This window comes from Diorhabda sublineata, chromosome 10 (genome assembly GCF_026230105.1).
Source record: "Diorhabda sublineata isolate icDioSubl1.1 chromosome 10, icDioSubl1.1, whole genome shotgun sequence".
Taxonomy (NCBI): domain Eukaryota; kingdom Metazoa; phylum Arthropoda; class Insecta; order Coleoptera; family Chrysomelidae; genus Diorhabda; species Diorhabda sublineata.
Genome location: NC_079483.1, coordinates 20,145,602 through 20,169,928, shown reverse-complemented (window position 1 = coordinate 20,169,928; position 24,327 = coordinate 20,145,602). Strand labels below are relative to the sequence as shown.

The window sequence follows — 24,327 nt, the reverse complement described above, 5'->3', positions numbered from 1 at the left end:
TTTATGAGGGGAAATGTACTATTACGATAATTAGCGAATAAATTATTTATTTGACGTGATAATTTGACAGATTCCGTTTCATTTTGAACCTAATCGTAATAAACAACGAATATACAGTGTGAGACACCAATCGGACTTTGAAATTTTGAAAAAACTCACCCTGTAAATCAATTTTATTAGGGGAAATGTACTATTACGATAATTAGCGAATAAATTATTTATTTGACGTGATAATTTGACAGATTTCGTTTCATTTTGAACCTAATCGTAATAAACAACGAATATACAGTGTGAGACACCAATCGGACTTTGAAATTTTGAAAAAACTCACACTGTAAATCAATTTTATGAGGGGAAATGTACTATTACGATAATTAGCGAATAAATTATTTATTTGACGTGATAATTTGACAGATTTCGTTTCATTTTGAACCTAATCGTAATAAACAACGAATATACAGTGTGAGACACCAATCGGACTTTGAAATTTTGAAAAAACTCACCCTGTAAATCAATTTTATGAGGGGAAATGTACTATTACGATAATTAGCGAATAAATTATTTATTTGACGTGATAATTTGACAGATTCCGTTTCATTTTGAACCTAATCGTAATAAACAACGAATATACAGTGTGAGACATCAATCGGACTTTGAAATTTTGAAAAAACTCACCCTGTAAATCAATTTTATGAGGGGAAATGTACTATTACGATAATTAGCGAATAAATTATTTATTTGACGTGATAATTTGACAGATTTCGTTTCATTTTGAACCTAATCGTAATAAACAACGAATATACAGTGTGAGACACCAATCGAACTTTGAAATATTGAAAAAACTCACCCTGTAAATCAATTTTATGAGGGGAAATCTACTATTACGATAATTAGCGAATAAATTATTTATTTGACGTGATAATTTGACAGATTTCGTTTCATTTTGAACCTAATCGTAATAAACAACGAATATACAGTGTGAGACACCAATCGAACTTTGAAATTTTGAAAAAACTCACCCTGTAAATCAATTTTATGTGGGGAAATTTACTATTACGATAATTAGCGAATAAATTATTTATTTGACGTGATAATTTGACAGATTTCGTTTCATTTTGAACCTAATCGTAATAAACAACGAATATACAGTGTGAGACACCAATCGAACTTTGAAATATTGAAAAAACTCACCCTGTAAATCAATTTTATGAGGGGAAATCTACTATTACGATAATTAGCGAATAAATTATTTATTTGACGTGATAATTTGACAGATTTCGTTTCATTTTGAACCTAATCGTAATAAACAACGAATATACAGTGTGAGACACCAATCGAACTTTGAAATTTTGAAAAAACTCACCCTGTAAATCAATTTTATGAGGGGAAATCTACTATTACGATAATTAGCGAATAAATTATTTATTTGACGTGATAATTTGACAGATTTCGTTTCATTTTGAACCTAATCGTAATAAACAACGAATATACAGTGTGAGACACCAATCGAACTTTGAAATTTTGAAAAAACTCACCCTGTAAATCAATTTTATGAGGGGAAATGTACTATTACGATAATTAGCGAATAAATTATTTATTTGACGTGATAATTTGACAGATTTCGCTTCATTTTGAACCTAATCGTAATAATCAACAAATATACAGTGTGAGACATCAATCGAACTTTGAAATTTTGAAAAAACTCACACTGTAAATCAATTTTATGTGGGGAAATGTACTATTACGATAATTAGCGAATAAATTATTTATTTGACGTGATAATTTGACAGATTTCGCTTCATTTTGAACCTAATCGTAATAATCAACAAATATACAGTGTGAGACATCAATCGAACTTTGAAATTTTGAAAAAACTCACACTGTAAATCAATTTTATGTGGGGAAATGTACTATTACGATAATTAGCGAATAAATTATTTATTTGACGTGATAATTTGACAGATTTCGCTTCATTTTGAACCTAATCGTAATAATCAACAAATATACAGTGTGAGACATCAATCGAACTTTGAAATTTTGAAAAAACTCACACTGTAAATCAATTTTATGTGGGGAAATGTACTATTACGATAATTAGCGAATAAATTATTTATTTGACGTGATAATTTGACAGATTTCGCTTCATTTTGAACCTAATCGTAATAATCAACGAATATACAGTGTGAGACACCAATCGAACTTTGAAATTTTGAAAAAACTCACCCTGTAAATCAATTTTATGTGGGGAAATGTACTATTACGATAATTAGCGAATAAATTATTTATTTGACGTGATAATTTGACAGATTTCGCTTCATTTTGAACCTAATCGTAATAATCAACGAATATACAGTGTGAGACATGAATCGAACTTTGAAATTTTGAAAAAACTCACCCTGTAAATCAATTTTATGAGGGGAAATGTACTATTACGATAATTAGCGAATAAATTATTTATTTGACGTGATAATTTGACAGATTTCGCTTCATTTTGAACCTAATCGTAATAATCAACGAATATACAGTGTGAGACATGAATCGAACTTTGAAATTTTGAAAAAACTCACCCTGTAAATCAATTTTATGAGGGGAAATGTACTATTACGATAATTAGCGAATAAATTATTTATTTGACGTGATAATTTGACAGATTTCGCTTCATTTTGAACCTAATCGTAATAATCAACAAATATACAGTGTGAGACATGAATCGAACTTTGAAATTTTGAAAAAACTCACACTGTAAATCAATTTTATGTGGGGAAATGTACTATTACGATAATTAGCGAATAAATTATTTATTTGACGTGATAATTTGACAGATTTCGCTTCATTTTGAACCTAATCGTAATAATCAACAAATATACAGTGTGAGACATCAATCGAACTTTGAAATTTTGAAAAAACTCACACTGTAAATCAATTTTATGTGGGGAAATGTACTATTACGATAATTAGCGAATAAATTATTTATTTGACGTGATAATTTGACAGATTTCGCTTCATTTTGAACCTAATCGTAATAATCAACGAATATACAGTGTGAGACATCAATCGAACTTTGAAATTTTGAAAAAACTCACACTGTAAATCAATTTTATGTGGGGAAATGTACTATTACGATAATTAGCGAATAAATTATTTATTTGACGTGATAATTTGACAGATTTCGCTTCATTTTGAACCTAATCGTAATAATCAACAAATATACAGTGTGAGACACCAATCGAACTTTGAAATTTTGAAAAAACTCACCCTGTAAATGAATTTTTTGAGAGAAATGGATACTTACGGCCACAACGACGTTGACTAAAACAAACTGCGCCATCAACACAAATATCACAAAGAAAATCGGGGCGATTATTGGTGAAATGCAGCAATTGTTGATGCAATCGTCCCCATGATCACAGTGCTCGTCGTCTAGAGTATCCTTCATGATACCGTTCCAATTATCTCCCGTCGCCACTCGAAATAAAGTCAGAAAAGCCATACCGAAATTTTGGAAATGCGCGTGTTCGCCCAAACCTACAAATCGTTTCGGAAAATATGAAAATTCAGGTTCCTAATCGAATTTAAACGATTTTTTACGAGTTTATACGAGATTATTCGAAATAGTCGTAGAAACTTCCACCAGATTCAAAAATAGTACCAGAAAGGCGTAGAAAATCCACAAAAAAGTATCGAATTAACTCGAAATTTTGTTTTTAATTTATACGACCGAATACTTTTCGTACCGGCCTCGTATGTGTAGAAATTTGACAGCTGACGTACTGTCAGTCATTGACTTGTGGAATTTTGGGGGAAAAAACTTTTTTTAGTCACGAAATAATCAATCGTTGAGTCAAAATATCAAAATAAATAATCCCAAAACCTAAATTCGATCTAGACCTTTAAAAATAAAATGATTTGACGATTCTGGTCAATATCGATTTGTGTGAATGAATGATTAATCGATTCCATAACTCATTGTTCATTTTGATGGTGTTTTTCACCGAATTAAAGCATCTTCTAACAACAGATCTGAACCCCATCGATTTTTTTCCTAAAGATACGGAAAAAATATATTTACCTTGACACGGAGTGATGTTACAATCTAATCTACCGAACAATTCGACTCCCAAAGCTGCGAAAATGAAAAATAAAAGGAAAAATAGCAATCCTAGATTACCAACTTGAGGCAGCGCTTGCATGACGGTGTCTAGAAGTGCCCTGATTCCTTTGGCCATTTTCAATAGCTTCAAAACCCTGGCGATTCTCATTACTCTCAGAACCTGGAAATAAAAGTCGGTAAAAGTCAATTCAAGTCGTTTCCGCCATAGTCGAACTCATAATTTTACAGTTTTATCCATCCACGACCTGGTGCGCCATCTCCTGGGCGCTCCTATTCCGACCTCGAGACTCCAGACGCGGAAGGAGGAAATAAACACGTGATTAAACGTACTTACTCTAATAATGGTCGGATTTATGGGTATTATCTTCAAATCCTGAACGATCTCTTCTATAACGATCCCCACAACCGATAATATAACAATGGCGACGTCCAGGAGGTTCCATTTATCTTTTCTGTACATCTTGAAACCGAGAGCTACCAATTTCATGGTACTTTCCAATATGAAAACCGCGGTGAAGAAATAATTGAAAATCCTTAACGCGTACTCCCAATAATCCGGCATGTGGTACCTTTCAGTAGCCATGGTTATCACGTTCAAACCTATCACCAAGGCTATGGCTAAATCGAAATACTTCGAAGTTACTATTTTATGGATTTCCAATCTCCACGGCGGGTACGAAATGAAATAAGGCAGTTCGTTCATTTCTGAAACGGAAAATTCATGTTTATAGACTATTTCATTTTCTGGAATAATCGATTTATTGGAAATCTCTTATTTATCGTAAACAAAACAGGTTTTCGTAGAAATAGTGTTAAAAACCACGAATCATACGTCGAATTGGCTAATCGTCCACGTTATTCACCAGATTTAGTCATCAAAATCAAAGTTTTAATTGTATAAAAGAAGATTTTAATCATACGAGGTTGTTATCGTTCAATTAAACGCCCTTTTTGAAAAAAAATCGTCCATAAACTAAATATTTAGATTTAGTTTTGATAAATAATTGTAAAAAACAAATTTATGTCGTTACAAGGTTAGAAAATGTTATATAACGAAGTTTATTGTAAAATTGACACACCCTGTATGATGAATATTCGTTTTTCTAACCTCAAAGTTTTCTTTGCACGACGATTACTCGTTTTATAGACTATTACACTTTCTGGAATAATCGATTTATTGGAAATCTCTAATTTATCGTAAACAAAACAGGTTTTAATAGAAATCGTATTAAAAATCACGAATCATACGTCGAATTGGTTAATCGTCCACGTTATCCACCAGATTTGGTCACCGAAATCAAAGTTTTAATTATATAAATCAAGATTTTTATCAAACGAGGTTGTTTTAGTTTAATTAAACGACTATTTTGAAAAAAAATCGTCCATAAACTAAATATTTAGATTTAGTTTTGATAAATAATTGTAAAAAACAAATTTATGTCGTTACAAGGTTAAAAAATGTTTTATAACGAAGTTTATTGTAAAATTGATACACCCTGTATGATGAATATTCGTTTTTCTAACCTCAAAGTTTTCTTTGCACGACGATTACTCGTTTTATAGACTATTACACTTTCTGGAATAATCGATTTATTGGAAATCTCTAATTTATCGTAAACAAAACAGGTTTTCGTAGAAATAGTGTTAAAAATCACGAATCATACGTCGAATTGGCTAATCGTCCACATTATCCACCAGATTTAGTTACCGAAATCAAAGTTTTAATTGTATAAAAGAAGATTTTAATCATACGAGGTTGTTTTAGTTTAATTAAACGACTATTTTGAAGAAAAATCGTCTCTAAACTAAATATTTAGGTTCAGTTTTGATAAATAATTACGAAAAACAAATTTATTTCGTTACAAGGTTAGAAAATGTTATATAACGAAGTTTATTGTAAAATTGACACACCCTGTATGATGAATATTCGTTTTTCTAACCTCAAAGTTTTCTTTGCACGACGATTACTCGTTTTATAGACTATTACACTTTCTGGAATAATCGATTTATTGGAAATCTCTAATTTATCGTAAACAAAACAGGTTTTAATAGAAATAGTGTTAAAAATCACGAATCATACGTCGAATTGGCTAATCGTCCACATTATCCACCAGATTTAGTTACCGAAATCAAAGTTTTAATTGTATAAAAGAAGATTTTAATCATACGAGGTTGCAATCGTGAAATTTAACGCCTATTTTGAAGAAAAATCGTCTCTAAATTAAATATTTAGATTCAGTTTTGATAAATAATTGTAAAAAACAAATTTATTCCGTTTTTTTTTTTTTCAAAAAAAACTTTTTAATTCGATTTAATACTTGAAAACAACTATATAACGAAGTTTATCGTGAAATTGATACACCCTGTATGTAGAATACTCACTTCTTCTTCGTTTTTCTAACCTCAAAGCTCTCTTCGCGGCTTTCCTTATTTTTTCTTCTTTTTCTTGTTCTTCCCTGCATCTATGAAAGTTTTCAACCACCACCCCGACGAACATGTTCAATACAAAGAAACCAACTAATAAAATGAATGCTATGAAGTATAGTAGACGCCATTCCGAGTAATTAACTTTGGGCTGTAATCAATGAACGATTAAAATATATTTTTTTTTGGTTGATTAGATCGAATTTACCTGTCTGTCAAGTCCTACGGCATCGAGGCCAGTGTACATAATGTTGACCCAGCCGTCCCTTGAGCTTAAGACGAATAAAGACATTAAAGCTTGTACTAAATCGTCGAAGTTATATTTTTGATTTTTCCAAACGTAACCTCTTTCGAGGCAATCGTCTTTCGTTTCGATTCCGGTCAGATTTTCACCGACGCAATAATAAAATGTTCCTTTGAATAACTGAAATAGAATTTATGCAACATTTTTGGATCTCCTGGTATAATAAGAGAATTTTTTTTAGAATCATACATTCCCGAAATTTTGGTGAAATTCTGGAGACTTAACTTCAAAATTTGGAATAAAGTTCTGGGTTTTTTTGGAAAATTTGTAGAAATATTGAAAATTTTTGGAATTTTTTCGAAAATTAGAGATTTTGGCAAGATTCTGGACCTTTTTAGAGAACTGAAGAACTTCCTGGGAACCTCAAACTCTTTTTTCTTAAAATTCCAGACTAAAGTTCAAAATTTGGAACAAAATTCTGGGTTTTTTTGGAAAATTTGTAGAAATATTGAAAATTTTTGGAATTTTCTCGAAAATTAGAGATTTTGGCAAGATTCTGGACCTTTTTAGAGAACTGAAGAACTTCCTGCCAACCCCAAACTCTTTTTTCTTGAAATTTCAGACTAAATTTCAAAATTTGGAACAAAGTTTTGGGTTTTTTTGGAAAATTTGTAGAAATATTGAAAATGTTTAGAATTTTCTCGAAAATTAAAGATTTTGGCAAGATTGTGGACCTTTTTAGAGAATTGAAGAACTTCCTGGGAACCTCAAACTCTTTTTTCTTGAAATTCCAGACTAAAGTTCAAAATTTGGAACAAAATTCTGGGTTTTTTTGGAAAATTTGTAGAAATATTGAAAATGTTTAGAATTTTCTCGAAAATTAAAGATTTTGGCAAGATTGTGGACCTTTTTAGAGAATTGAAGAACTTCCTGGGAACCTCAAACTCTTTTTTCTTGAAATTTCAGACTAAATTTCAAAATTTGGAACAAAATTCTGGGTTTTTTTGGAAAATTTGTAGAAATATTGAAAATTTTTGGAATTTTCTCGAAAATTAGAGATTTTGGCAAGATTCTGGACCTTTTTAGAGAACTGAAGAACTTCCTGGGAACCCCAAACTCTTTTTTCTTGAAATTTCAGACTAAATTTCAAAATTTGGAACAAAGTTTTGGGTTTTTTTGGAAAATTTGTAGAAATATTGAAAATGTTTAGAATTTTCTCGAAAATTAAAGATTTTGGCAAGATTCTGGACCTTTTTAGAGAACTGAAGAACTTCCTGCCAACCCCAAACTCTTTTTTCTTGAAATTTCAGACTAAATTTCAAAATTTGGAACAAAGTTTTGGGTTTTTTTGGAAAATTTGTAGAAATATTGAAAATTTTTGGAATTTTTTCGAAAATTAGAGATTTTGGCAAGATTGTGGACCTTTTTAGAGAATTGAAGAACTTCCTGGAAACCTCAAACTCTTTTTTCTTGAAATTTCAGACTAAAGTTCAAAATTTGGAACAAAGTTTTGGGTTTTTTTTGGAAAATTTGTAGAAATATTGAAAATGTTTAGAATTTTCTCGAAAATTAAAGATTTTGGCAAGATTCTGGACCTTTTTAGAGAACTGAAGAACTTCCTGCCAACCCCAAACTCTTTTTTCTTGAAATTTCAGACTAAATTTCAAAATTTGGAACAAAGTTTTGGGTTTTTTTGGAAAATTTGTAGAAATATTGAAAATGTTTAGAATTTTCTCGAAAATTAAAGATTTTGGCAAGATTCTGGACCTTTTTAGAGAACTGAAGAACTTCCTGCCAACCCCAAACTCTTTTTTCTTGAAATTTCAGACTAAATTTCAAAATTTGGAACAAAGTTTTGGGTTTTTTTGGAAAATTTGTAGAAATATTGAAAATGTTTAGAATTTTCTCGAAAATTAAAGATTTTGGCAAGATTGTGGACCTTTTTAGAGAACTGAAGAACTTCCTGCCAACCCCAAACTCTTTTTTCTTGAAATTTCAGACTTAACTACAAAATTTGGAACAAATTTTTGGGTTTTTTTGGAAAATTTGTAGAGATATTGAAAATTTTTAGAATTTTCTCAAAAATTAGAGATTTTGGCAAGATTGTGGACCTTTTTAGAGAACTAAAGAACTTCCTGGGAACCTCAAACTGTTTTTTCTTGAAATTTCAGGCACACCTTCAAAATTTCGAACAAAGTCCTGGTTTTTTTTGGAAAACTTGGAGAAATATTGAAAATGCATAGAATTTTTTCGAAAATTAGAAATTTTGGCAACGTTCTGTACCTTTTTAGAGAATTGTAGATTTTTACTGCTAGAACCTCCACCAAAAATTGAAACTAGCACCGTTGCCAAATTTAATAATTTTCAAAAGATTTGCAACTAGCAATGAAACGCTTCATTACTAAAATAAATATATAATAAAATCGAAAAAAAAAAAAATAGAAAATTAAATCAAAATTTGAAGTATCTATATCTAAACTTACGTAACAGCCCTTACCTGAACTCCTAGTATACCAAATATTATAAAAAACGTACAACAAATCAGGACGATATTCCCGATCGGTCTAAGGGAAGATAATAAAGTTTGTACGACAAGTTTCAACCCCGGCGCCCTATTTATAACCCTCAAAGGACGAAGAGACCTCAACAGTCTGAACACCTAAAATTAATTAATTAACAGTAAAAGTACAAGCGGCAACGTCGCCCGATTGATCAACAAACGTAATTCACCGAATTTTCAATTATCATTTTGGCAAACTCACCCTCAATATACCGAATATTCTGGAAGTCGTATCGTTTATTAAAAACATTATGATATCCACAACGGAAATGATCACTAACGAACCGTCCATTATATTCCAACCGGAAGTGAAATAAGCGTTAGGTCCGTAGCACATTCCGCTCGCGACAACCTTAAATTTATCAAAATCCACTATTAGATTATTAAAATAACGTAAAAATTGCGATAACCCAAAGTTACTACGAATGCAGTGACTGTTTCTACTGTAAACAAATCACCACAGTTCTATTCGTATTATAATCGCCCCGAAAAATTTAATAGCGTTTTAATTATTATGAAATTTCGTGGAAATTCACATTTTATAAAATATTTTGTACTACAAGATTCTAGATTTCATTTTTCTGGGGTTTTCTTGTCGTTTTTCCCAGGCACTACCACTTGGAGGTGCTTAAACCTTAAACCACTCGTTTCCAAATGCTCCAAAGGCATCTCCTGGAGTCACAGCTGGGTTTTGATCCAAAGTATGAAGTCTGCAAGTACTTTGAACCTTACTTTCACACTTGGAGGTGCTTAAACCTTAAACCACTCGTTTCCAAATGCTCCAAAGGCATCTCCTGGAGTCACAGCTGGGTTTTGATCCAAAGTATGAAGTCTGCAAGTACTTTGAACCTTACTTTCACACTTGGAGGTGCTTAAACCTTAAACCACTCGTTTCCAAATGCTCCAAAGGCATCTCCTGGAGTCACAGCTGGGTTTTGATCCAAAGTATGAAGTCTGCAAGTACTTTGAACCTTACTTTCACACTTGGAGGTGCTTAAACCTTAAACCACTCGTTTCCAAATGCTCCAAAGGCATCTCCTGGAGTCACAGCTGGGTTTTGATCCAAAGTATGAAGTCTGCAAGTACTTTGAACCTTACTTTCACACTTGGAGGTGCTTAAACCTTAAACCACTCGTTTCCAAATGCTCCAAAGGCATCTCCTGGAGTCACAGCTGGGTTTTGATCCAAAGTATGAAGTCTGCAAGTACTTTGAACCTTACTTTCACACTTGGAGGTGCTTAAACCTTAAACCACTCGTTTCCAAATGCTCCAAAGGCATCTCCTGGAGTCACAGCTGGGTTTTGATCCAAAGTATGAAGTCTGCAAGTACTTTGAACCTTACTTTCACACTTGGAGGTGCTTAAACCTTAAACCACTCGTTTCCAAATGCTCCAAAGGCATCTCCTGGAGTCACAGCTGGGTTTTGATCCAAAGTATGAAGTCTGCAAGTACTTTGAACCTTACTTTCACACTTGGAGGTGCTTAAACCTTAAACCACTCGTTTCCAAATGCTCCAAAGGCATCTCCTGGAGTCACAGCTGGGTTTTGATCCAAAGTATGAAGTCTGCAAGTACTTTGAACCTTACTTTCACACTTGGAGGTGCTTAAACCTTAAACCACTCGTTTCCAAATGCTCCAAAGGCATCTCCTGGAGTCACAGCTGGGTTTTGATCCAAAGTATGAAGTCTGCAAGTACTTTGAACCTTACTTTCACACTTGGAGGTGCTTAAACCTTAAACCACTCGTTTCCAAATGCTCCAAAGGCATCTCCTGGAGTCACAGCTGGGTTTTGATCCAAAGTATGAAGTCTGCAAGTACTTTGAACCTTACTTACAAACTTGGAGGTGCTTAAACCTTAAACCACTCGTTTCCATATGCTCCAAAGGCATCTCCCGGAGTCACAGTTGGGTTTTGATCCAAAATATGAAGTCTGCAAGTACTTCGAACCTTACTTTCAAACTTGGAGGTGCTTAAACCTTAACCCACTCGTTTCCAAATGCTCCAAAGGCATCTCCTGGAGTCACAGTCGGGTTTTGATCCAAAGTATGAAGTCTGCAAGTACTTTGAACCTTACTTTCACACTTGGAGGTGCTTAAACCTTAAACCACTCGTTTCCAAATGCTCCAAAGGCATCTCCCTGAGTCACAGCTGGGTTTTGATCCAAAATATGAAGTCTGCAAGTACTTTGAACCTTACTTTCACACTTGGAGGTGCTTAAACCTTAAACCACTCGTTTCCAAATGCTCCAAAGGCATCTCCCGGAGTCACAGCTGGGTTTTGATCCAAAATATGAAGTCTGCAAGTACTTCGAACCTTACTTTCAAACTTGGAGGTGCTTAAACCTTAAACCACTCGTTTCCAAATGCTCCAAAGACATCTCCTGGAGTCACAGTCGGGTTTTGATCCAAAATATGAAGTCTGCAAGTACTTCGAACCTTACTTTCAAACTTGGAGGTGCTTAAACCTTAAACCACTCGTTTCCAAATGCTCCAAAGACATCTCCTAGAGTCACAGTTGGGTTTTGATCCAAAATATGAAGTCTGCAAGTACTTCGAACCTTACTTTCAAACTTGGAGGTGCTTAAACCTTAACCCACTCGTTTCCAAATGCTCCAAAGGCATCTCCTGGAGTCACAGTCGGGTTTTGATCCAAAATATGAAGTCTGCAAGTACTTTGAACCTTACTTTCAAACTTGGAGGTGCTTAAACCTTAAACCACTCGTTTCCAAATGCTCCAAAGGCATCTCCCGGAGTCACAGCTGGGTTTTGATCCAAAGTATGAAGTCTGCAAGTACTTTGAACCTTACTTTCAAACTTGGAGGTGCTTAAACCTTAAACCACTCGTTTCCAAATGCTCCAAAGACATCTCCTAGAGTCACAGTTGGGTTTTGATCCAAAATATGAAGTCTGCAAGTACTTCGAACCTTACTTTCAAACTTGGAGGTGCTTAAACCTTAACCCACTCGTTTCCAAATGCTCCAAAGGCATCTCCTCGAGTCACAGTCGGGTTTTGATCCAAAATATGAAGTCTGCAAGTACTTTGAACCTTACTTTCAAACTTGGAGGTGCTTAAACCTTAAACCACTCGTTTCCAAATGCTCCAAAGACATCTCCTAGAGTCACAGTTGGGTTTTGATCCAAAATATGAAGTCTGCAAGTACTTCGAACCTTACTTTCAAACTTGGAGGTGCTTAAACCTTAAACCACTCGTTTCCAAATGCTCCAAAGGCATCTCCCGGAGTCACAGCTGGGTTTTGATCCAAAATATGAAATCTGCAAGTACTTTGAACCTTACTTTCAAACTTGGAGGTGCTTAAACCTTAAACCACTCGTTTCCAAATGCTCCAAAGGCATCTCCTGGAGTCACAGCTGGGTTTTGATCCAAAATATGAAGTCTGCAAGTACTTTGAACCTTACTTTCAATCCTGGAGGTACTTAAACCTTAAACCACTCGTTTCCAAATGCTCCAAAGGCATCTCCCGGAGTCACAGCTGGGTTTTGATCCAAAATATGAAATCTGCAAGTACTTTGAACCTTACTTTCAAACTTGGAGGTGCTTAAACCTTAAACCACTCGTTTCCAAATGCTCCAAAGACATCTCCTAGAGTCACAGTTGGGTTTTGATCCAAAGTATGAAGTCTGCAAGTACTTTGAACCTTACTTTCACACTTGGAGGTGCTTAAACCTTAAACCACTCGTTTCCAAATGCTCCAAAGACATCTCCTGGAGTCACAGTTGGGTTTTGATCCAAAATATGAAGTCTGCAAGAACTGTTTTTTCTTTACCGTCACCGTGTTTGACAGGCGCGTTATTTTTCACAAGAACCTTCTCAATTGCCGCGCAATTTGTGATTTTTCAAACGACCAAAGCTCCTGGTGGTCCACTGGAAGTTTGCAGACCTCAGGCCTCAATTTTCGACGAACCCCAGAACGTTTTTACGTCTAACAGGGACTAAACTACAATCATAAACGTCCGGTACGGTACTTACTTTGATGAACATTTCCGTAGCGAAAACTATGGAAAATATATAATTGGAAGATTGCAGGAAGATTTTTTCGGGACTTTCGGGCGGTATATTCGGTCTTTCCATAGCCAAAGTTATACAATTTTGCGCTATGAATATCAAAACCAAATTATCGAACCAGCTCTGCTTCACTATCCAACAACAACATCTCCTAAATCTAACAAAACAAAAAATTTATTAAATTTCAATTATCCAAATATTTATAAGTCGTGCTACCGATACACAGATGGCGCTACATACATATGACGTTTACGAAGTACCAACTGTAAGTGAAATTTCGATTGGTAATAAAAAAGTGACAGTTATTCGAATCAAGTCACAAAAAACGACGCGTCGATGATTCGGAAGAGTTTTTGGACGCGATAAATTAAATTTTTCGTTCGATACTGGATCCATAAGATTCCAGATTCAAAATGATCCACATCTGAGTGGACGAACCACGTCCAAAGGTCCACGATCAACTGGGAAGGTTGTGGCTTCAGTATTTCGGAATTTTGTAGATACAATTGTTAAATAATTCGTAAATAAACCCACCAAGTTACAAATCGGTGGTTAAACTGAAGGAATTATCGCTTCCTCATCCACCGTATAGTCCAGATTTGATTCCAGTATTAAAATAAAGCAATAGATGGAACTGAAGCTTAATTCGCACCAAAAGATGTTATATATCAACTTACTTATTTTCTGGTGGAAATAAATACAGAGAATAATCTTCTTTGTCCTTTAAACATCCCGAGGAATCTATAAGGGAACCGATTTTGTCCATTATTTTCCTTTTAAGACCTCTTCTGATATTCAGTTTAGGTAATATACTTTCGTTCGAATTATTATCAGTTTTTACTGTGTTTTTATCATTATTATTATTATTATTGAAATTACTTGTTTTTTGGAACTTGTTCGAAGCTAACGGCGATTTTTTGAAACAATTTTTCCTTCTCAAATGTGCCGGAATCGGACTCTGAAATAAACAACAACGATTTTCATCATTTTTTTATCGAAATAAACCGTTTCTAAATCGATTACGTTATACTGATGAGACCCGAACGTCGAAACAATCTACTTACTTGACCTTTGACGGTTTGTTGGAGATGATGCCTGCCATTATTCAAAGGTATTTCTTCCTGTATTTGATTTTTCGTCCGTTTGAATCCCGTCCTACGCGAACCGTCCGATTGACCGTTATTTTTGCGTAACGGCGTAACTTTCTCCGAAAACGTCATAGTATTGGAGCCGTTCTTTTCGTTATAAGTCACTATTTTGCATATCCGATTCGAATCCTCCGAGTTATGTTTGAACTGTCGGTGAAAAGTCGAAGCTGGCGGGGACAGCTTCGGCGGAACGAGCAGCTTCGAATTCTGGAATCGAACAATTGGTTAATTGGTGGCATCCTCTACAATAACAAGACCTTTACAGAAATCGAAGCGATAAAATTGACCTGGAGAAGATTCTAGGCGCCCAGCGAATCCTCTATGAAGAAGGTGTTACTCTGGAATCAAACAACAAGCCCTGCAGAAGACCTTTACCGAAATCGAAGCGATTAAATTGACCTGGAGAAGATTCTAGGCGCCCGGCGAATCCTCTATGAAGAGGGCGTTACTCTGGAATCAAATAACAAGCCCTGCAGAAGACCTTTACCGAAATCGAAGCGATTAAATTGACCTGGAGAAGATTCGAGGCGCCCGGCGAATCCTCTAGGAAGAGGGCGTTACTCTAGAATCAAACAACGAGCCCCCCAGAAGACCTTTACCGAAATCGAAGCGATAAAATTGACCTGGAGAAGATTCTAGGCGCCCGGCGAATCCTCTACGAAGAGGGCGTTACTCTAGAATCAAACAACGAGCCCTCCAGAAGATCTTTACCGAAATCGAAGCGATAAAATTGACCTGGAGAAGATTCTAGGCGCCCGGCGAATCCTCTACGAAGAGGGCGTTACTCTAGAATCAAACAACGAGCCCTCCAGAAGATCTTTACCGAAATCGAAGCGATAAAATTGACCTGGAGAAGATTCGAGGCGCCCGGCGAATCCTCTAGGAAGAGGGCGTTACTCTAGAATCAAACAACGAGCCCTGCAGAAGACCTTTACCGAAATCGAAGCGATAAAATTGACCTGGAGAAGATTCGAGGCGCCCGGCGAATCCTCTAGGAAGAGGGCGTTACTCTAGAATCAAACAACGAGCCCTGCAGAAGACCTTTACCGAAATCGAAGCGATAAAATTGACCTGGAGAAGATTCTAGGCGCCCGGCGAATCCTCTAGGAAGAGGGCGTTACTCTAGAATCAAACAACGAGCCCTGCAGAAGACCTTTACCGAAATCGAAGCGATAAAATTGACCTGGAGAAGATTCGAGGTGCCCGGCGAATCCTCTAGGAAGAGGGCGTTACTCTAGAATCAAACAACGAGCCCTGCAGAAGACCTTTACCGAAATCGAAGCGATAAAATTGACCTGGAGAAGATTCGAGGCGCCCGGCGAATCCTCTAGGAAGAGGGCGTTACTCTAGAATCAAACAACGAGCCCTGCAGAAGACCTTTACCGAAATCGAAGCGATAAAATTGACCTGGAGAAGATTCGAGGCGCCCGGCGAATCCTCTAGGAAGAGGGCGTTACTCTAGAATCAAACAACGAGCCCTGCAGAAGACCTTTACCGAAATCGAAGCGATAAAATTGACCTGGAGAAGATTCTAGGCGCCCGGCGAATCCTCTAGGAAGAGGGCGTTACTCTAGAATCAAACAACGAGCCCTGCAGAAGACCTTTACCGAAATCGAAGCGATAAAATTGACCTGGAGAAGATTCGAGGCGCCCGGCGAATCCTCTAGGAAGAGGGCGTTACTCTAGAATCAAACAACGAGCCCTGCAGAAGACCTTTACCGAAATCGAAGCGATAAAATTGACCTGGAGAAGATTCTAGGCGCCCGGCGAATCCTCTAGGAAGAGGGCGTTACTCTAGAATCAAACAACGAGCCCTGCAGAAGACCTTTACCGAAATCGAAGCGATAAAATTGACCTGGAGAAGATTCGAGGCGCCCGGCGAATCCTCTAGGAAGAGGGCGTTACTCTAGAATCAAACAACGAGCCCTGCAGAAGACCTTTACCGAAATCGAAGCGATAAAATTGACCTGGAGAAGATTCGAGGCGCCCGGCGAATCCTCTAGGAAGAGGGCGTTACTCTAGAATCAAACAACGAGCCCTGCAGAAGACCTTTACCGAAATCGAAGCGATTAAATTGACCTGGAGAAGATTCGAGGCGCCCGGCGAATCCTCTAGGAAGAGGGCGTTACTCTAGAATCAAACAACGAGCCCTGCAGAAGACCTTTACCGAAATCGAAGCGATAAAATTGACCTGGAGAAGATTCTAGGCGCCCGGCGAATCCTCTAGGAAGAGGGCGTTACTCTAGAATCAAACAACGAGCCCTGCAGAAGACCTTTACCGAAATCGAAGCGATAAAATTGACCTGGAGAAGATTCTAGGCGCCCGGCGAATCCTCTAGGAAGAGGGCGTTACTCTAGAATCAAACAACGAGCCCTGCAGAAGACCTTTACCGAAATCGAAGCGATAAAATTGACCTGGAGAAGATTCGAGGCGCCCGGCGAATCCTCTAGGAAGAGGGCGTTACTCTAGAATCAAACAACGAGCCCTGCAGAAGACCTTTACCGAAATCGAAGCGATTAAATTGACCTGGAGAAGATTCGAGGCGCCCGGCGAATCCTCTAGGAAGAGGGCGTTACTCTAGAATCAAACAACAAGCCCTCCAGAAGACCTTTACAGAAATCGAAGCGATAAAATTGACCTGGAGAAGATTCTAGGCGCCCGGCGAATCCTCTAGGAAGAGGGCGTTACTCTAGAATCAAACAACGAGCCCTGCAGAAGACCTTTACCGAAATCGAAGCGATAAAATTGACCTGGAGAAGATTCGAGGCGCCCGGCGAATCCTCTAGGAAGAGGGCGTTACTCTAGAATCAAACAACGAGCCCTGCAGAAGACCTTTACCGAAATCGAAGCGATAAAATTGACCTGGAGAAGATTCTAGGCGCCCGGCGAATCCTCTAGGAAGAGGGCGTTACTCTAGAATCAAACAACGAGCCCTGCAGAAGACCTTTACCGAAATCGAAGCGATAAAATTGACCTGGAGAAGATTCTAGGCGCCCGGCGAATCCTCTAGGAAGAGGGCGTTACTCTAGAATCAAACAACGAGCCCTGCAGAAGACCTTTACCGAAATCGAAGCGATAAAATTGACCTGGAGAAGATTCTAGGCGCCCGGCGAATCCTCTAGGAAGAGGGCGTTACTCTAGAATCAAACAACGAGCCCTCCAGAAGACCTTTACCGAAATCGAAGCGATAAAATTGACCTGGAGAAGATTCGAGGCGCCCGGCGAATCCTCTAGGAAGAGGGCGTTACTCTAGAATCAAACAACGAGCCCTGCAGAAGACCTTTACCGAAATCGAAGCGATAAAATTGACCTGGAGAAGATTCTAGGCGCCCGGCGAATCCTCTACGAAGAGGGCGTTACTCTAGAATCAAACAACGAGCCCTGCAGAAGACCTTTACCGAAATCGAAGCGATAAAATTGACCTGGAGAAGATTCTAGGCGCCCGGCGAATCCTCTAGGAAGAGGGCGTTACTCTAGAATCAAACAACGAGCCCTGCAGAAGACCTTTACCGAAATCGAAGCGATAAAATTGACCTGGAGAAGATTCTAGGCGCCCGGCGAATCCTCTAGGAAGAGGGCGTTACTCTAGAATCAAACAACGAGCCCTCCAGAAGACCTTTACCGAAATCGAAGCGATAAAATTGACCTGGAGAAGATTCGAGGCGCCCGGCGAATCCTCTAGGAAGAGGGCGTTACTCTAGAATCAAACAACGAGCCCTGCAGAAGACCTTTACCGAAATCGAAGCGATAAAATTGACCTGGAGAAGATTCGAGGCGCCCGGCGAATCCTCTAGGAAGAGGGCGTTACTCTAGAATCAAACAACGAGCCCTGCAGAAGACCTTTACCGAAATCGAAGCGATTAAATTGACCTGGAGAAGATTCGAGGCGCCCGGCGAATCCTCTAGGAAGAGGGCGTTACTCTAGAATCAAACAACGAGCCCTGCAGAAGACCTTTACCGAAATCGAAGCGATAAAATTGACCTGGAGAAGATTCTAGGCGCCCGGCGAATCCTCTAGGAAGAGGGCGTTACTCTAGAATCAAACAACGAGCCCTGCAGAAGACCTTTACCGAAATCGAAGCGATAAAATTGACCTGGAGAAGATTCTAGGCGCCAGGCGAATCCTCTATGAAGAGGGCGTTACTCTGGAATCAAATAACAAGCCCTCCAGAAGACCTTTACAGAAATCGAAGCGATAAAATTGACCTGGAGAAGATTCGAGGCGCCCGGCGAATCCTCTAGGAAGAGGGCGTTACTCTAGAATCAAACAATGAGCCCTTCAGAAGACCTTTACAGAAATCGAAGCGATAAAATTGACCTGGAGAAGATTCTAGGCGCCCGGCGAATCCTCTAGGAAGAGGGCGTTACTCTAGAATCAAACAACGAGCCCTGCAGAAGACCTTTACCGAAATCGAAGCGATAAAATTGACCTGGAGAAGATTCTAGGCGCCCGGCGAATCCTCTAGGAAGAGGGCGTTACTCTAGAATCAAACAATGAGCCCTTCAGAAGACCTTTACAGAAATCGAAGCGATAAAATTGACCTGGAGAAGATTCTAGGCGCCCGGCGAATCCTCTAGGAAGAGGGCGTTACTCTAGAATCAAACAATGAGCCCTTCAGAAGACCTTTACAGAAATCGAAGCGATAAAATTGACCTGGAGAAGATTCTAGGCGCCCGGCGAATCCTCTAGGAAGAGGGCGTTACTCTAGAATCAAACAACGAGCCCTGCAGAAGACCTTTACCGAAATCGAAGCGATAAAATTGACCTGGAGAAGATTCTAGGCGCCCGGCGAATCCTCTACGAAGAGGGCGTTACTCACCTCTATTTTCTGCGTAATGACGTTGGTATTCGATGGCGATGCTTCGCCTGTAGATGGCGTACTATCTGGAGTTAGTTTATAGTGAAACTCCGGGAAATCTTTTAGAGTCGTACTCGGAGAATCTTGCGGCGTTGCTGCGGTATGCGTGATGATTGGAGGTGACGACTAAAAATTCAATTATTCGAATTATCAAGTATTTTATCGATATTATCGATAGAAATACCTGTTTAATCGGTAGTTTGGCCAAAGATTCCTTTTGGATGTTGCATTTCGGTTCGCGATATAAATAAGGGCAGCTCTTATTGACGTGCGTATCTTTGAAATCGAAACTGGAGTGACGTTCGTGGAAATTCTTGAGATTCCGCATTTCCGGAGACTTCCAATAATTTTTGTATTCCTGTAAGAAACAACAGAGACGCCAGAGAAGCTACGAACCTTGTCCTCGCGTCGGTTCAACTTAGTTCATATTTGTGGAAATTGAATTTTTACCGTATAACAATTTTCCGATGAACTGGAAAGTGAATAGTCGCCGTTGTCGCGTTTCCGTCTTAAGCTGGCTTCGATAATGCACGACATTTTCCTTTTGGCCAATTCCCTTTGTTCCCTTTCCCTTCTTTCGTGCCTTTCCGAGCTGAATCCTTCGACCAAAATGGCGACTAATAAATTGAACAAGACGTAGTTTCCGAAAGTCATTAAAGCTACGAAATACAGGGCGGCCCAATTCGAAGTTTTCGCCATACCATTCGATAAAACCATATTCCAATCTTCTTGGGTCAAAATCTACAAAAAAAAAAATATTTTTTCCGTAAATCCGGAACGTAAAACGAATTTCGCGACATAATAATTCTTTGGATAATCCGAGGGAGTTAAATCTGGCGAATTAGTTGGATTAAACGAAGGAGTTTTCGGAGTTAACTCGACAGATCGAAACCTCCATTTGTTGGTGGTGATGTCGTCGTGGTTTTTCATCGATTTCCTCGATATTAACTGTCTAAAATCCACTATTTGTTAAAAAAGATGTGGAATGGGGTTAATGGACTTACGTATATTGAATTCCTTTTCGACTTGTCGCTAACTCATGCAATTCCATGGTAAAAATAAAAATTTTCATGCAAACTATAATTTTGTTGATAATTAAAACGATGTCGCGTTTAAACCATGCAAAAACTTGATTTAAAATCAAACTTTCTACCTACCCTTAGGAAAAATTGTTTTCCCGTACAATATTTATCGTGATTACAAAGAAATTTTCGAAAAAGAAAATATTTAAACACAAATATTTATTTGAAACTTGGATCTCACTTGAAAAACGGTGACGGTCGCCCAAAGGATGTCATTAAAATGTTTCCGGTCGCAACGACATCTATTCGTGTCCATTAAATCGCAGCTACAATCCCTGGTGGTACCATTATCGTCTATATAGACGCAAAACTTACCACCGAACAGATACATACCCAGAATGCTACAGAAAATACTTTTTATTTTCATTTTGTTACTTTAAATTCGTACTGTATATTAAATGTTTGAAAAAACGCATCGCCTCGTATAATATAATGATTTTGGTAACGTACAAACTTTAATTACACGAAAAATTATGAAAAATAATTACAGTTTTCTTTTTAGGTTAACTAGTTAAGTTTAGTACGTAGTTTGACCTAGAAGTGGCGGTAGTTGCAGTACACGATCAAATTTTGAGGTTATTACATATGACATATGACATTTTGGGGTCGAATCCACCTATTTATACAAAAATATTGATTCTAAATACCGTAAATTAAATTAAAAACTATAAATATCCGTATCTGAATTATTTCAATTTCGAAACGTGGTAAATAGATGGCGATGCGTTTTTTGTTCACTCTGTATATTAAAAACTCGTAAGCGGTAACGAAAAATTTCCAAAATCCAATGTACGCAAGATATTTCAGAAGGAATTAAACAAACCACGTTTCATTTTAGTAAATGTTTATAAATAATTTTGATTAATTCGTATTTTTTTATTTTATTACGTATTTTAACATTTCTAACCATGAATATCTGCAGATTTTGTTCACCAGAAACGCTCGAGGATTTTTTTTAGTGCTCTTCCTATTAATTTTCCTTTCTATCCTTTATTTAATCCTGTATTTGCACCAATGGTTACCTAGCTGCAGCTGGAACCAGCTTCCGAACCGTCTTCCAAGTTTTGCGTACTTAGTTTTTCGTCCTTTACAATCTTCACCAACTCCTCATCCGATATTCCGTCCACTTGGTCTCTCCATTCCCTTCCCCGAGGAATTTTCACTCCATTCTTTAGATTTATCTTATAGATATCAAAATTTATCTTCGGACAGCCTCGTCCTTTATTCCTTGTTTTTATTTTTAATGTTTTTTATAACGTTATCGTCAATACCGATTTCGGCAACATCCTGGTGCGCTTTGGAAGCAATCTGATTGAGTTAGAAGCTTGGGATTTGGTCCTGACTTGAAATGAAATATCACCATCATCATCAACTTGCTGATTTGGAGCTCGATTCCTAAACATACCATGAGGAAGCTACGGAAAAGTTCACCCAAACAAGTTAAGAAAGGAGAATTCGTGCAAAAAAAAGCGAAGATCGCGAAAAGCGCGAAAATTTGAGGTTATGGAAGTTTTTCGGCGGGTTTTCGTTTGGAATTCACCCCAAAAGTATCAGAATGACTGATTTTTTTTAAATTATTTCCGAAATATCTTGATATACACTGTCACTAATAAATTTCTACTGGGTTAATATATTTTTATTAATTTAATAGATTAAATCTAATAGGTCTACTTGAAGCTGTCTACTTGAGGGATTAGTAAAAAAATTTCTCGAAATATGTGTTTCTAAATACCATAAATAAAATCCAAAAATTTTTTGAGTTTCGCTTAAAAACTGAATTTAAATAATTTTCGTCGTCACTGGGTCATAAAATCGTTTTTTTTTTTGGAAAAACTATAAATTAAATCGACATTTTTGTAGGTTTTGGTTCGTCATTAATATGTAGCAAATCACTGCATGGTAAATAAAAAAAAATTAAAATAAAATTTCGAAAAAAATTTTAAAAAAATGAAAGTAGAAGAAAAGATGTTGGAAGTTTATGAAATATTTTTGAAAAATCGATTTTAATTGCAGAAAAATTTCGTACTAACAATTGTATAACCGTATTTTTTACGTAAAAAATATCTACACTGAAAAAAATGATATAAAACATACTTCAAACTTATATTTCGAACTAATGCTATAAAAATACAAAGTGCCAGTCTAGTTGCTCAAAAAATAAAGCCAAAGTTAGAAAAAAAAACAACGTGAAACAACCAGGATTATATAATAAAATTTAATTGCAAAACAGCTAACTCCATTAGATACAAAAATCAAAAATTAAAATCATGCGGATAAAAATCAAACTTTTTAGAACTAACTTACCTTCATTGAACCATAGATTTTACGAGCAAAAAACTAGTGATAAATAAGAAGAAAAAAGTCGATAAAATGGTGCTTGGATATATACAGTATGGCTCAAATAAAACTATTCATTCTATTCAAACTATATTCATTATAAATAATGGAATAATTTACAATTAATATGGTGACAGATGACATAAGACATAGTGACAGTTGACACAGAACACTATTTGACGTTGTAATTTTTGACACGAGGTATAATGACAGTTGACACAGAACACGATTTGATTTCGTCATATTATTGAACAAAAATATGAAATAAATCAAGAGAAGTTCATTCGGGTGACCTTGGCGGCCATTTTGTCGACCTATTTACCGATTTGGATATTAACCGCGGCCATTTAAGTTTGACAACAACAGATTCGATCCGGGGATCAAGATTATTTTCGAAAAAAATTCTTAACCTCGAAATTTATCAAAAATTTGAAGGTTATGATTAGATTTAATGGAGACTATTCGATTTTATCAACGATAATCATTATAAATAATCGTAATTGGGATAATTCACACTTAATATGATGACAGATGACGTAAAACATAGTGACAGTTGACACAGAACACTATTTGACGTTTGTAATTTTTGACACGAGGTATAATGACAGTTGACACAGAACACGATTTGATTTCGTCATATTATTGAACAAAAATATGAAATAAATCAAGAGAAGTTCATTCGGGTGACCTTGGCGGCCATTTTGTCGACCTATTTACCGATTTGGATATTAACCGCGGCCATTTAAGTTTGACAACAAAAAATTCAATTCGGAGATCAAGATTATTTTGAAAAAAATTCTAAACCTCGAAATTTATCAAAAATTTGAAGGTTATGATTAGATTTAATGGAAACTATTCGATTTTATCAACGACAATTATTATAAATAATCGTAATTGGGATAATTCACACTTAATATGATGACAGATGACGTAAAACATAGTGACAGTTGACACAGAACACTATTTGACGCATAAATCAAGAGACGTTAATTCAGGTGACCTTGGGCGGCCATTTTGTCATTAATTTTCGACCTATTTACCGATTTGGATATTAACTACGGCCATTAAGTTTGAAAACAACAGATTCAATTCGGGGATCGAAATTATTTTGAAAAAAATCTAAACCTCGTGCCGTGAACGTTCTTTATAACTTCCGGAGTTATTTGCGTTACTTCATTACGTATTTTAACTTTGAAATAGACGGTTTTCTGTAATCTATATTGATACAAAATATCCCTATAAGAAGAAATCAAGAGAAATCAAATCGCGTGACTTAGGCGGCCGTTTTAATGTTCCTAGTTGACATTTCTAGCGATTTTGACGAAATAATGATTTTATTTGCTCCATACTGTATATTGAGTAGGCCGAGTTGTGGGAAATCGAAATCAATCGGAAATTAAGGTCGAAAAAATGTCCCTCGAATCGATCCGTAATTAGGCAAAATCAAAAATTTTTAACCGCGGTTTCAATAGAAAACAGATTCAACTCAACTTTTCACAATTTAAACTTTCCATAACGTTCAAGGATTTTCCTTCTGC

General features: G+C 36.7%; 1 protein-coding gene across 2 annotated transcripts in view; it reads right to left on the bottom strand.

The window, feature by feature from the left end:
• LOC130449733 (voltage-dependent T-type calcium channel subunit alpha-1H-like) overlaps positions 1-24,327 on the bottom strand; it is a 56,612-nt gene that overhangs the window by 5,064 nt on the left and 27,221 nt on the right. Inside the window, exons 13-26 of one of the 2 annotated variants that reach the window (XM_056787715.1) lie at positions 20,634-20,793; positions 19,821-20,111; positions 19,555-19,728; positions 19,332-19,496; positions 14,427-14,717; positions 14,040-14,320; positions 13,327-13,519; positions 9,542-9,691; positions 9,277-9,438; positions 6,744-6,959; positions 6,494-6,686; positions 4,446-4,816; positions 4,070-4,271; positions 3,293-3,525 (exon numbers count right to left, since the gene is read on the bottom strand). In XM_056787715.1, the coding sequence (XP_056643693.1) occupies positions 3,293-3,525; positions 4,070-4,271; positions 4,446-4,816; positions 6,494-6,686; positions 6,744-6,959; positions 9,277-9,438; positions 9,542-9,691; positions 13,327-13,519; positions 14,040-14,320; positions 14,427-14,717; positions 19,332-19,496; positions 19,555-19,728; positions 19,821-20,111; positions 20,634-20,793 (3,082 nt within the window). The remainder of the gene's footprint in view (positions 1-3,292; positions 3,526-4,069; positions 4,272-4,445; positions 4,817-6,493; positions 6,687-6,743; positions 6,960-9,276; positions 9,439-9,541; positions 9,692-13,326; positions 13,520-14,039; positions 14,321-14,426; positions 14,718-19,331; positions 19,497-19,554; positions 19,729-19,820; positions 20,112-20,633; positions 20,794-24,327) is intronic. The other variant, XM_056787716.1, reaches the window with a different exon arrangement.